The sequence below is a fragment of the Myxine glutinosa genome, unplaced genomic scaffold (genome assembly GCF_964187855.1).
Source record: "Myxine glutinosa unplaced genomic scaffold, kmMyxGlut1.1 SCAFFOLD_1803, whole genome shotgun sequence".
Lineage (NCBI taxonomy): Eukaryota > Metazoa > Chordata > Myxini > Myxiniformes > Myxinidae > Myxine > Myxine glutinosa.
The window spans coordinates 1-12,499 of NW_027617898.1; the positions used below are offsets into that span (position 1 = coordinate 1).

Sequence of the window (12,499 nt, forward strand, 5' to 3'; positions counted from 1 at the left end):
CCTCTCCCTCCCTCTGCCTCCCTCCTCCTCTCCCTCCCTCTGCCTCCCTCCTCCTCTCCCTCCTCTCTGCCTCTCTCCTCTCCCTCCCCTTGCCTCTCCCTGTCCCCTCTGCCCCTCTGCTCCTCTCCATCCCTTCTGCTCCTCACCGTCCCCTCTTTCCCTATTCCCCTATTCCCCTTCCCCTCTCCCTCCCCTCTGCCTCTCCCTGTCCCCTCTGCCCATCTGCTCCTCTCCATCCTCTCTGCCCCTCTCTGTCCCCTCTTCCCCTTCCCCTCTCCCTCTCCTCTGCTCCTTCCCCTCTCCCTCCCCTCTGCTCCACTCCCTCCCCTCTGGCCCTCTCCCTCTCCTCTTCCCCCCTCCCTCCCTTCCTCCCCCTCCCACCCCTCCCCCCCTCTCCCTCCCCTCTGCTCCTCTCCCTCCCCTCTGGCCCTCTCCCTCCCCTCTGGCCCTCTCCCTCCCCTCTGGCCCTCTCCCTCTCCTCTGGCCCTCTCCTCCCCTCTGCCTCTCTCCTTCCCCTCTGTCCCTCTCTCTCCCCTCTGCCCCTCTCTCTCCCCTCTGGCCCTCTCCTTCCCCTCTGGCCCTCTCCTTCCCCTCTGGCCCTCTCCTTCCCTCTGGCCCTCTCCTTCCCCTCTGGCCCTCTCCTTCCCCTCTGGCCCTCTCCATCCCCTCTGCCTCTCTCCTTCCCCTCTGCTCCTCTCCCTCCCCTGTGCCTCTCTCCCTCCCCTGTGCCTCTCTCCCTCCCCTCTGGCCCTCTCCTTCCCCTCTGGCCCTCTCCCTCCCCTGTGCCTCTCTCCCTCCCCTCTGCCTCTCTCCCTTCCCTCTGCCTCTCTCCCTCCCCTCTGCTTCTCTCCCTCCCCTCTGCCTCTCTCCCTCCCCTCTGCCTCTCTCCCTCCCCTCTGCCTCTCTCCCTCCCCTCTGCCTCTCTCCCTCCCCTCTGCCTCTCTCCCTCCCCTCTCCCCCTCTCCTCTCTCCCTCTCCTCCTCTCCCTCCCCTCTCCCCCTCTCCTCTCTCCCTCTCCTCCTCTCCCTCCCCTCTCCCCCTCTCCTCCTCTCCCTCCCCTCTGCTCTCTCCCTCCCCTCTGCTCCTCTCCTCCTCTCCCTCCCCTCTGCCCCTCTCCTCCTCTCCCTCCCCTCTGCCCCTCTCCCTCCCCTCTGCCACCCTCCCTGGAAAGGTAGTGCCAGTAGAAAATGGTAGATATGTTTCATTTGGAATTAGACAGGTAAGGCTAGAAGCATTGAAGATAAAGAGGTACAGAGATATTGCAGGATTTCTAGGTAGCTTGATTATGGATGGGTGATTGTGTCTATGAGAGGGTCTCTTCAAGAGATGTGGTCCAACGGTACCAAGCTTCTGCACTGCCTCAACCACGATACTCCTCCACGAAACCCCGTCCTTAACGAACTCTCTCCTCTCTCCAACCGCCCCCACCTTATTGGTATCCCTCCTCTCACAATCCCCTCATCCCAGCTGTGGTCTTCCTCTTTTCCTTCTATCTTGCACCCTCAACCTATCCGCTCTTTGCCATTCTCTCTTTTCTCCATCTGCAATCGTGTCCAGACCATCTCAGCCAGAATTTCACCAATCTCCCCGTCAAGCTCATCTATTTCTACCTATTTCTCTGTCTGATCTACTTCTCCTTTAACGTGTACCTGATATTCATTTATTTTCTCAGCTGCCCAAACCACATCACACCTCCATCTTCTCCATGCTCATTTTCAGCCCCATGTTTCTCAAATGCCTCTTTCTACTCCCCCCAATACTTCCTGCTTCTCTCACCAACTTCTTCGCCACAACAGGCAGATCATCACATACAACATCCTCCCCAGAATATCCCTCATGTTTACCTTCATGCTTACCAGCTCCAATCACCATAATATAAACATGAGTGGGCTGAGAGAGCCTCCTAGACTCAAACTGATGTTCACATTGAACTCCTTCCACCATCACAGGACCCACCAGAACTCTTCCTTTCATTCTCTTAAACATCCCCTCCACCAACCTATCTTCTGCTTCTGGAACTCCCATCCATCTCAGTGTCACCATCACCATCTATCTTGGGACAGTCTCGTAGTCCTTCAACATATCCACAAACCCAATGCCATTTCACCATGCACCTCCAACCTCTTCAGGAGGTGTCTCAGCGCAAACATCCCATCTGTCGTTCCTCTACCCCTTCTAAACCCCTGCTGCTCTTTGCTGATCTCCATCTTCACACTCTTCCTAATCCTCCCATCCAAAATCCTCTCCAGCACCTTTATGACATGATGTAGGAGTGTAATGCCTCTTTATTTCCCTGGATCTTGAACATCACCTTCCTCTTCCATAATGGCCCTTTCCTCCAATGCTCCAGAATCAAACCCTCTCTTATACAGACATTTCAACAGCCTCTTCGTCGAACTGACTCCGACTTCTTCCGCAGGCACTAGCATCTCTGTACACATCTCTGTACACATCTCTGTACACTATTGCCTCGTCCACTATACATGGTTTCTGTTCTCCGACGATGTAACATTTCCTGACGTCCTTCCACACAACACTTCTGCAATTCCCCCTAAATGTCTCTCTGGACTTTTTCCATTCCTCCAAACCTTTGGCTTCTACACCAAGTTCCTCATACCTGGCACTCATCCTCTCCTTGCCCTCTATGACAACGTTGTCCCTGTACTTCTCTCACCTAATTATCTTCCAACCTCTGGTCTTCACTTCTTCTTCTTTTCTTTCTTTCTTTTTTTCTTGATGTGTATGACAAACACCACTGGCTTGTGCTGGATGGTGAGATCTGGTGTCGGTGTGGCGTAGGCATGATGGGCCGAATGGCCTCTTCCTGTATTTAATTTCCTTATTACTCTCGCCAGAGGAGAGGGTATTGTATTTGGGTCCGTTTGTCTGTGTGTTTGTCCGCACAGAATAAATATGCTTTTCTCTGCAACCGTTGGTCCGATTGACAGGAAATTTCCACCATAGGTGCACCTCCTCCTTTAGAATATTTTAATGATAAATATGACGTCATAGGTCGCGTGTCATATGGGCGCCATCTTGGAAAAACTAAAAAACTGCACCTCTGTCTCTGAAAGCGTTGTGTCGAAAAAATGGAGACATGGCTCATTGTGAGGAACTCTCCATGGGGAATAACCTATGTTAATGATGTCATAGGTCCCTCCATTATGATGTCATACTCATAATTCAACAAGTACAGAACTTCATCCAATCAGGATGAAATTTCTTGAGTGTCATCTAGGGATAAATTGGTGGAGAAAAAAAAATGATGTCATCGGTGACTTGTTTCGGCAGCCATATTGGATTGAACATGAATCTATGTCATGAATAAACCACACAAACACAGCAGCTAATAAACACCACACAAAGTACAAACACGTCATGGCGAGGGTGAGTTTTGTTTAGACATTCATGTTTTGACAAGACATTCATGTTTTGTACATATTCTTCCTTCGTGTTATCTTTTCAGGCTAGCGTTGAATTCTGTCTTCTTGTTGTGTTCTTTCTGAACCTCATCAATGCCTTTACAAAACCCCCGAGACTTCCCATAGATTTGTTGCGTTTTGTGTCTCCCCTCCCTGAGTTATCGGTTAAACGAGTGTGGATTTATTCTGCTGCTTTCTTTGTCGTTTGATTTAAAGAAGCTGTTTTACGAGATAGTAAAACCAGCTGTGTGCCTTGCCGCCATCATGATGTTGTGTAATGTCATGGTGTTCAACGAGCCATTATGATTCTGTTAATCGTGCAAAATTTATTTCTCTTCACACATTCTAGAACCAAAGCTCGGGGTCCAGCTTGCAGAAGGGAAGACAAAGGTAGTGATGGAGATCGCTGATGATCCAACACGGGTCTTGATCCGTTCCAAGGACCAGATTACTGCATTCAACATGGTGCGTTGTGACCAACTGGAAGGCAAAGCATCCTTGTCTACAAAGACTACCAGTTGTGTATTCAAGCTGCTTCAGGAAGCAGGTATGTTAAAGTGGCCTGGTAAATGCCTTAATTTAATATTTTATAGATCAAGTACTTTGTCATGTTTTTTTTTTTTAAAGGTGTTTTTATTTGTCCTGTGAAACACGTACTCTATAATCATTGAGTTCCTTATTAAATTGACACAGTCATGAAATTTTTTGAAGAGATGTTTTCGAAGATTATCTCCCTGATCCATGAGCACAAAATAATTTTTTTTAGGGAGAATAACAAGCTGGACAATCGTGTTTTTAAATCGGATTATTTTCACCTCCGTTTTGCAAATAAGCCACTTCTGTTGGTTCTTGTCACAGGGGCACAACTCATTGACGGATGTGTACATCTGCATTTCATCACAAGTTATTTGAGCGTTCATGATGCCGATGTGCCAAGCTTTTAACTGTTGCAATCGTCGAGAAATTTGCCCACAGGACCCGGAAATTGTTTTTTTGCATCCCTGACGTACAAAAAGGTCGTCAACGGTCATGTGCTTTGTGGTTGAAAAAACTAGGAACAACCAAAATCTAACATCAAAATGTATGTTCTTTCAAAATTGCCCATTTCCAAAGACCACTTTGAACCATCGGTGTTCGTATTTGATCAACAGGCGATCCCTACGTTCGAAACGAGCCTCGAAAATTGCTGAAACACGACACCATACTGACCTTTTATTGAGCATTACTTGATTCCTTCTCAGAACACAAGAGTTGTCCAGCATGCACATGATATTTTTTGAATGCCCCTTATTTTCTATTGTTTGGCATTTTCTACAAGCTATGGAATGTCCCTTCTTTTCTATACTTTGCCACATGGCACATACCCTTATATAAAGGGGCCTTTTCTATGCACCTGGCATTTTACCCAAGAATTCCTATAATTTTCAACTGTAGTTTTTCCAGATTAAATTAGCATTTGGTTTATTGCATCCTCTATAGTCTATATACTCCTGTGTCCAGTATCGGTGTTCATCTTGTATTAGCAACAATAAAATGGATTAACTTTGTTAGAATCCTTTGGTAATATCCTTGTTGATTTAAGGTCCTGTCTGGGTTTAAATACAATGTTGTTAACAAGGAGATTGATTTTGGCATGTTTCGAACATATTTTCGCCATTGTCATTCATCATACACTAAGTCATGACTTCAACCTGTATCTTTTTATATTGAAGCAGCATCTGGTACCAGCTTAAAATCAATCAAAGAAATGATGCTCTGTGGTAAATCATGTGATATCTTCCTTGTTTGTTACATCCTCATGCTCGTATTAAAATTGCACGTTCTTATTTAAAAGTATTTTTTTTTTACTTATGTTGGCCCTCTTTTGTATAAATGTTTTTGTTATTTTAACTTGCAGAGTGAAGATGTTCCTCCATGATATTCACATTATTTCATGATTCTGAAAGACCATGATTCAAGCTAATGTTCTTTTCTTTTTTCTTTTTAACTATTATTCAGCTCCACAGGGCTAATTGTGTATTCAATAATTTCCCATTGAAGTTAGAGGGTGTATTATACATTTTGTGTTGTTTTGGCCGTTACAGGAATAAAAACTGCTTTTGAGCACCGCCACAATGACGTGGCTTTTATGGCAAAGCGCTGCACTATGGTGCCAATTGAGTGGGTTTGCCGCCGGGTTGCCACTGGTTCCTTCCTTAAGCGCAACCCTGGAGTTGTTGAGGGCTATCGATTTTCACCCCCCAAACTTGAAACATTCTTAAAGGTGAGCAGGAATATAATTCTAAGGTTAAAAAAGGATTTTTTTCAGCCAGCAGAATTGGCAAAGTACATAATTTGGCTTTGTAGTTTGTTCTTTTTTATTTTATTTTTTTATTTGTTCTTCATTATCTAAAAGTCAGTGTCCAAACAGTTCATATTATCTTACAGTAGACTTTCAAAGACAAATATCCTCGAATTTGAATTTTATAATTCAAATAGCTTCCTGTCCAAACAATTATCACCAATTTCAATGTTAATGATTTAAACTTGACCTTTTTTGTTGTTTGAGCTGTGACTTCTACTCACTGACATTTGTTATTTCAATATATACAGACGTGGCCAAAAATATTGGCACCCTTGCACTTTTTAAAAATAACTCACAATTTTCTCTTAAAAAATAAGTTGAAATTGACAAAAGTATTTGGTCTCCACAATTCTTTATTTCACTGTTAATATTACAGAACCTTTGTTTTTTGATTTAGAACTTAATATATCCTTTAAAATCAGAAAATAAAAAGAAATGGCATTGACAAAATTATTGACACCCAAGACTTAATATTTGGTGGCACAGACTGTGGACAAAATAGCTGCAGGCCTATAGTCCTATAACAGCTTCCTATAGCCATGAATGAGCTTCCTACACCTCTACTGGCAGTTTGGCCCACTCTTCTTGGGCAAACTGCTCCAGTTCTCCCAGATTTGAAGGGTACCTTCTCCCAACTGCTGTTTTCAAATCTCCCCACAGGTGTCCAATGGGATTTAGATCTGTACTCATTGCTGGCCACTTCAGAACAGTCCAATGTTTTGTCTTGAACCATTCCTGGATGCTTTTTGGAGTGTGTTTGGGGTCATTGTCCTGCTGCAAGACCCATGACCTTCGACGGAGACCCAGCTTTCTGACACTGGGTTCAACATTGCGCTCCAAAATGCCTTGGTAATCTCCTGATTTCATGATGCCATGCATACATTCAAGGCACCCAGTGTCAGAGACAGCACAGCAACCCCAAAACATCACTGAACCTCCTCCATGTTTGACTGTAGGGAAGGTGTTCTTTTCTTTGAAGGCTTCATTTTGTTTTCTGTAAACATAGAGATGATGTGCTTTACCAAAAAGCTCCTATTTGGTCTCGTCTGTCCACAGGACATTCTCCCAGAAAGTTTTTGGCTTGTTCAGGTGTGTTTTGGAAAACTCCAGTCGGGCTTTCTTATGTCTCCTTCTCAGCAGTGGAGTCCTCCTGGGTCTCCTACCATGGAACCCCCTTCCATTGATTTTGCGACGGATGGTGCGAGTTGAAACTGTCGTACCTTGTGTCTGAAGGTCAGCTTGAATCTGTTTGGTAGTTGGTCGAGGTGCTTTCTCTACCATTTGAACAATCTTCGATCAAGTTTTCTTTTGCGGCCACATCCAGGGAGTTTGGCTGCAGTGCCATGGGGCTTAAACGTCCTGATAACATTGCGTACGGTGGACACAGCAACAGTAACATCAAGGTCTATGCAGTTGGACTTGTAGCCTTGAGATTGTCCATGCTTGGCTACAATCTTGTGTCTGACCTCAGAATGCCGTTTTAATTTAAATACAGATCACAAGTACACTGGAGCAGTGTCGTATCGAGGACAAATTACGCTCAGGGCGAAATGTTAAATTGGTGTGTGTGTGTGTGTGTGTGTGTGTGTGTGTGTGTGTGTGTGTGTGTGTGTGTGTGTGTGTGTGTGTGTGTGTGTGTGTGTGTGTGTGTGTGTGTGTGTGTGTGTGTTTGTGTGTTTTTTTTTTGTTAGCTGAAAGCACCCGGCGTTGCCCGGGTTATTTTTGAATGAATTTACTACTATAATTCAGCTTTTACTCGTGGCTGTAGAAGATTGACTACTATAATTCAGCTCAGCTTTTAATTGTGAAATGGGCCCAGCCGGGCCGATGCGGCCTCGACCGGCCTCGCCACCAAGCCTATAACCTTCCCGGGGCCCGTCCCGGCATTTTTTTGTATTCGAGGCTTCCTCCTATCTTTCACCGTTAAGTAGATTAGCTTGCGCAGACAAACAAAAACATTCTTTTATAATATAGAGAGAAGATATATATATATATATATATATATATATATATATATATATATATATATATATATATATATATATTGTTACAGACACGACTTTGATGTTAAGGTGGGCCGAGCGGAATGGCCGTCGTGTCCGCACAAATTACCCGATTGTACTCGAACGTCGACGAAGCCGCGCTACGCTGGCTCAATAGGAAAGAGAAGACACCCGGCTGGGTTATAATGACACAATACGACACCAGGGGTTCAGTTCTCAAGACCTCCGGAGGAGGTTATATTAAGGCGGAAGGTTAGATTACAGGGACGAGAGGTACATCATAGGAAGACAGGCACTTAGACACAACCTTATATTATTCCCGACAGACCACAGAGAAACAGGACAAAAACTGACTCACACGGGGATTGATGACAAGGAAAGCGGGTATTCGATGGCCAGCACAAGGTGCACCTTGTGCTCAGGGACAGGATGGCGCGGCCCAAAAGATGCAGGAGGTCTCTCAGCGCTCGAGGTGGCGTCTTGTCGTCTCAAGCTGGGGGCGCATCTGACGTCACGTCCGGCAAGCGGCTGCGTATATCCGGCGGGGAGTGACACGCCCTCGGCTCGTTAGCTCCGCCCAGATGGAATCGGTCCGCCCTTCTTATTGGGTGCGGGGGGGGTTTACCAGGCTCCGCCCTTGACGAGGAGCTGACAGCCAGCCCCTTCGTGGTAACCCCGTGGGGCGCATGGATAATGGCGGCTAACCGAGCCGGAGGGAGGACGCACACTCCCCGCGCGCGCCGTTGTTGTAGTTGTTGTTGTAGCTGTAGTGGTTGTTGTTGTTGTTGTAGCTGTAGTTGTTGTTGTTGTTGTTGTAGCTGTAGTTGTTGTTGTTGTTGTTGTTTGGGGAAGAAGATGGGAGGAGGTATGGGAAGGTCCTAAACTCACTACTGGTGCCATATAATCACATTCTGGTGCAACGAAGAGTCATAATTAATGGAAACGAGGCCTTAACTGACATAGATTAAGAATAACTAGGAAGATGTCCGAAAGTTGTCTACGTGTGGTGCGGTGGACCTGGGCACGACATTTAATGGGGGAATAAGGGGAAGGTCGGCTCTACTGATTGTTATTTACATGCAATGGGACTAGGGAATGGGGGACTGGGGAAAGTTGGGGAGTATTGGAGAAAATAGGGGAATATTTACAAGCGGATATGGAGGCCAAATTCCATATTCGCAACATTGCACCCTTCTCTACCCTCGGGGCGTCCCGACCCGATAAATTTTTACCTACTTTAGTGTGGCACGCAATGTAGTTCCCTCTACTATTAACTCTACCCTGAGTGCGACAGTTTTACAGATATTCACAAATGAGTAAATATGTCCCCCTGCGACGTTGCACCCTTCTCCTCACAGAAACACACCCACAGGATAACCGAATCCGGAAAGAATTCTCAAACTAAACATACAGCCGGTAGGGAGCATTATTTACAAGACTACGCTGCTATTTACACTACGATCCAGGACCTGTTTTTGGAGGGACACATGCAGATTTTATGCATAGAGAGAGAGCGCTTGCCAACATCGATACACCAACCCACGAGTGCTCTGTGGCCGACGGCCTTTAATAACGTGCAGAGCACCCTTCCCGAGCATCAAAAGCACCACCCCACCACCAATCGGTGCAGTCACCATTGTTCATTGGAATAAAAATAAATTCGACAACCCCTAACCCTGCAGGTGTCTCTTGCTCTTCTTGTGGTGCACTTGGTGTTAATTAACAGTGGTTCACCTTTATGGCATAGGTGCCACGTTGACCCATAGGTCCTTCCACGGGTGGTGCTTGGCCGCAAAAGAGCTGCGGTCCATTGTGGGTGGCCACAAACATTGCGGTCCATATGGTGTATCGATCCAGGCAGCCAACAGCGAAAGTGCAGGCCCACAACTGCGCAGCCAGCACCTCTCTCTCCTCTCTCTCTACCCCAAAGCCAGATCCTCGGAGGTGGGAGACAAAAGAAGCAGACAAGTGAGTAAGGTGGTAAGGGCGCAAAAGTGCACGCAATGTAAGGTGATGCACACTGGGGGCACATGGGAACCAGGTGAGACAGGTACGTTCCTATCGTACGCCCCCCCCCCCCACCAGGTAACCTACATGGCCCCTCCCTTACCCCTTACTGTATCCACAAAACACAACACTACCCATAAACATCTATTTTACAAATCCACAAACGTCCCTACTGTGTCTTCCCCGTTCCTCCCATAAACCAAATTCGTCTTCTCTCCCTCCTAACCAATCAAATTTGCCATTTTCAACTCTCATCAAAATTTGCCATCTCCAACTGAACATCAAAATTTGCCATTACCAATTCATCATCAGTCCCTCCTAGGGAGGGAGAGATGGAATCACCCCAATGTCTCATCCACGTCGTGATGCGTCTCACAAATCCAACAACAATTCTCATTTCTGCAACACAAACAAAGAAAACACAGGTGTGGAGTCATCATCATCACCACAGGTAAGTGGCTGCGTATGGTGCGACAGGTTCTTCAATCCTAACTATTTCCTAAATGACTTTAACAACTTTACACTACCCGGGGTCTTTCTCCGGCCAAACCATTGGCCCTCTTACTCTATGGGTTCTAAAAACCAATTCCCATTGGCCAACCTGTGGTGCTTTTCAATTTGGGGTCTCACTCCCCCGATTCATCTCCCGGTGCCCTCGCACAATTTCTGGGCTGTGGCGTGTACCTCTCCCAGTGGGTCTACCCACCTGCACACCTCCACCACTGCAGTTGCCTCCGAGCTTACCTGCTCCTTACCCTAACCTAACTACCTGGGGAAGGCCCTCTGGCACTCTCCCCACTCGGTGCCCTCTCTGGCACTGGGCTACCCGGGTCCGTCCTCCGGATCCTCGGGCCCCATCCACAACTCTACCGGCTCCCAGAGCCCACCTGCGGCCTCACCTGGCCGACATCCTCACAGTGGTGGAGTGCCCAACCAACTACACACACTAACAGGCTACACGCCCAGCCATTTCCACAACACTAATGCACCCATTCACAACACCATTCTGCAACCGCACCACAAATGCCAATATCCAACCACAATTTACCTGTACCCTCTACCTAACACTTACACTACCCGCCCCGGGTATCCGTGATGGGGGTCCACTCTTCCCCCATCCACACCTTCGCACCATGCACACCACTCCGTACCACTTACTCCAACTCTCTCCACACACCTGTACCTGCACACCTGTGCTCTCACACCTGGTGCCACCTGCACCCTTCTCTCCCCAAGCGCATTCGCGCTGATCCACACACTCACTACTCATACACTGCTCCACACACCTGTCCAGTTGCACACCTGTGCAATCACACCTGTTCAATTCTCACAAACACGGCATCATCTCAGCTAACTACTCCCTTCTGAAACTTGCGCTTCCCAGTCGTCCCTTTAAACTATTGCGCTCCCACGTCATTATCATCCATACTAATCTACCTGCGTCCCCACTACAGGTATCAGTCACTAACTAACCTTAACGTTACCTAATGTCAATCTTCGCTAGATCCCTATCAATATAACCTAACCCACCCGGGCTAGTTTTCACTGCCATACACCCCATAAGCTATTGCGCATTTGCCCCCCCATGGGAAGGATGGTGGATTTGCCATCCCACCACATCGGGGGTCTCTCACTACCAATTTTGCACATCAAATTTCAATAAATCAACAATTTGCCAATCACTGCCCATCATCTGCCAATCACTACTGCCAATCCCTTGCCAATCATCAAATTTTGTTTTTCTCTAATTTTGGGTCCAAAACACTAACCTCTTCACCCAGTCTACTCACTAATACCTCTCGGTGCGCCAATTCCTGTCCAAAGCCCGGCTTCGTAAAGCCAAGCCATGAATGCTGGTTGTTCTGTGCCAGCGGCTGGGTGCGTCCCGCATTCGGTGCAGGGAAGGAGGTTTACCCGGCCCGAGATCCCACGCACCTTCTCGGCACGGAGCCATCCAATGTCCCGCTCTCGACCTGCCGGCACGTCTCACCAAAAAGTGGTCGCCATGACGACCCTTTCTATCCAGCTGCCCGCTCCGCCTAGTGGAGCACGGACGCGGCCGTTCAAAGCGAGGCCCGGCACGCACCGAGGGCCTGCTTCGGCTAAAAGTCGCTCTAACCTCTAACCCGTTTAATGTCGATGCTTCACCTGCATGCTTACACCCCGAAGCCCGTTCCTTGCTCACACATCCAGCCGTGCTCATGCTCCTCGTACCTTTCCTTACACACCCAGGCACACCCATTCCACTCACAGCCTTGGTCACACACCTGACCACCGAACACTTTGGCACACATTCGTTGGTAGCACACCTCACCAAAACACCTCTTCGCGCCCCCTCCTCTGTCACCTCCTCTGTGACAATCACAGGTGTGCTCTCATTCGCACACCCAACCACGTGCCTCACTACCAATTCCAGCGTGCATTCCCACTCACGCTCTACCATTCCAGGTGTGCATCCTTCCATCCCAGGTGTACATCCTCGCTCACCTGTCACAACTAACTCACGCTCCATGTCACTCTCACTACTTTCACCTCCATTCTTGACAGCGCACTCACCCTTACTCTTGACAGCGCAGTCTTTCCCCATGCACCTGTCCGTCACACACCTTTCTCGCGCACACTCTCCCGTTACACCCTCTGTAACACTCACCACAGGTGGACACCCTTCCTTACTTCTGACAGCGCACTCTTTCCTCATGCACCTGTCCGTCACACACCTTCCT

The 12,499-nt window shown here is 47.7% G+C and overlaps 1 protein-coding gene across 1 annotated transcript in view; it reads left to right on the forward strand.

Annotated features, from left to right (window-relative positions):
* Positions 1-3,753: 3,753 nt before the first annotated feature.
* The window catches only part of LOC144889219 (multifunctional protein ADE2-like), a 51,905-nt gene continuing 43,159 nt past the window's right edge, over positions 3,754-12,499 (forward strand). The window contains exons 1-2 of the mRNA XM_078769252.1: positions 3,754-3,969; positions 5,507-5,685. Of these exons, the coding sequence (XP_078625378.1) occupies positions 3,819-3,969; positions 5,507-5,685 (330 nt within the window). The 5' untranslated portion in view covers positions 3,754-3,818. The remainder of the gene's footprint in view (positions 3,970-5,506; positions 5,686-12,499) is intronic.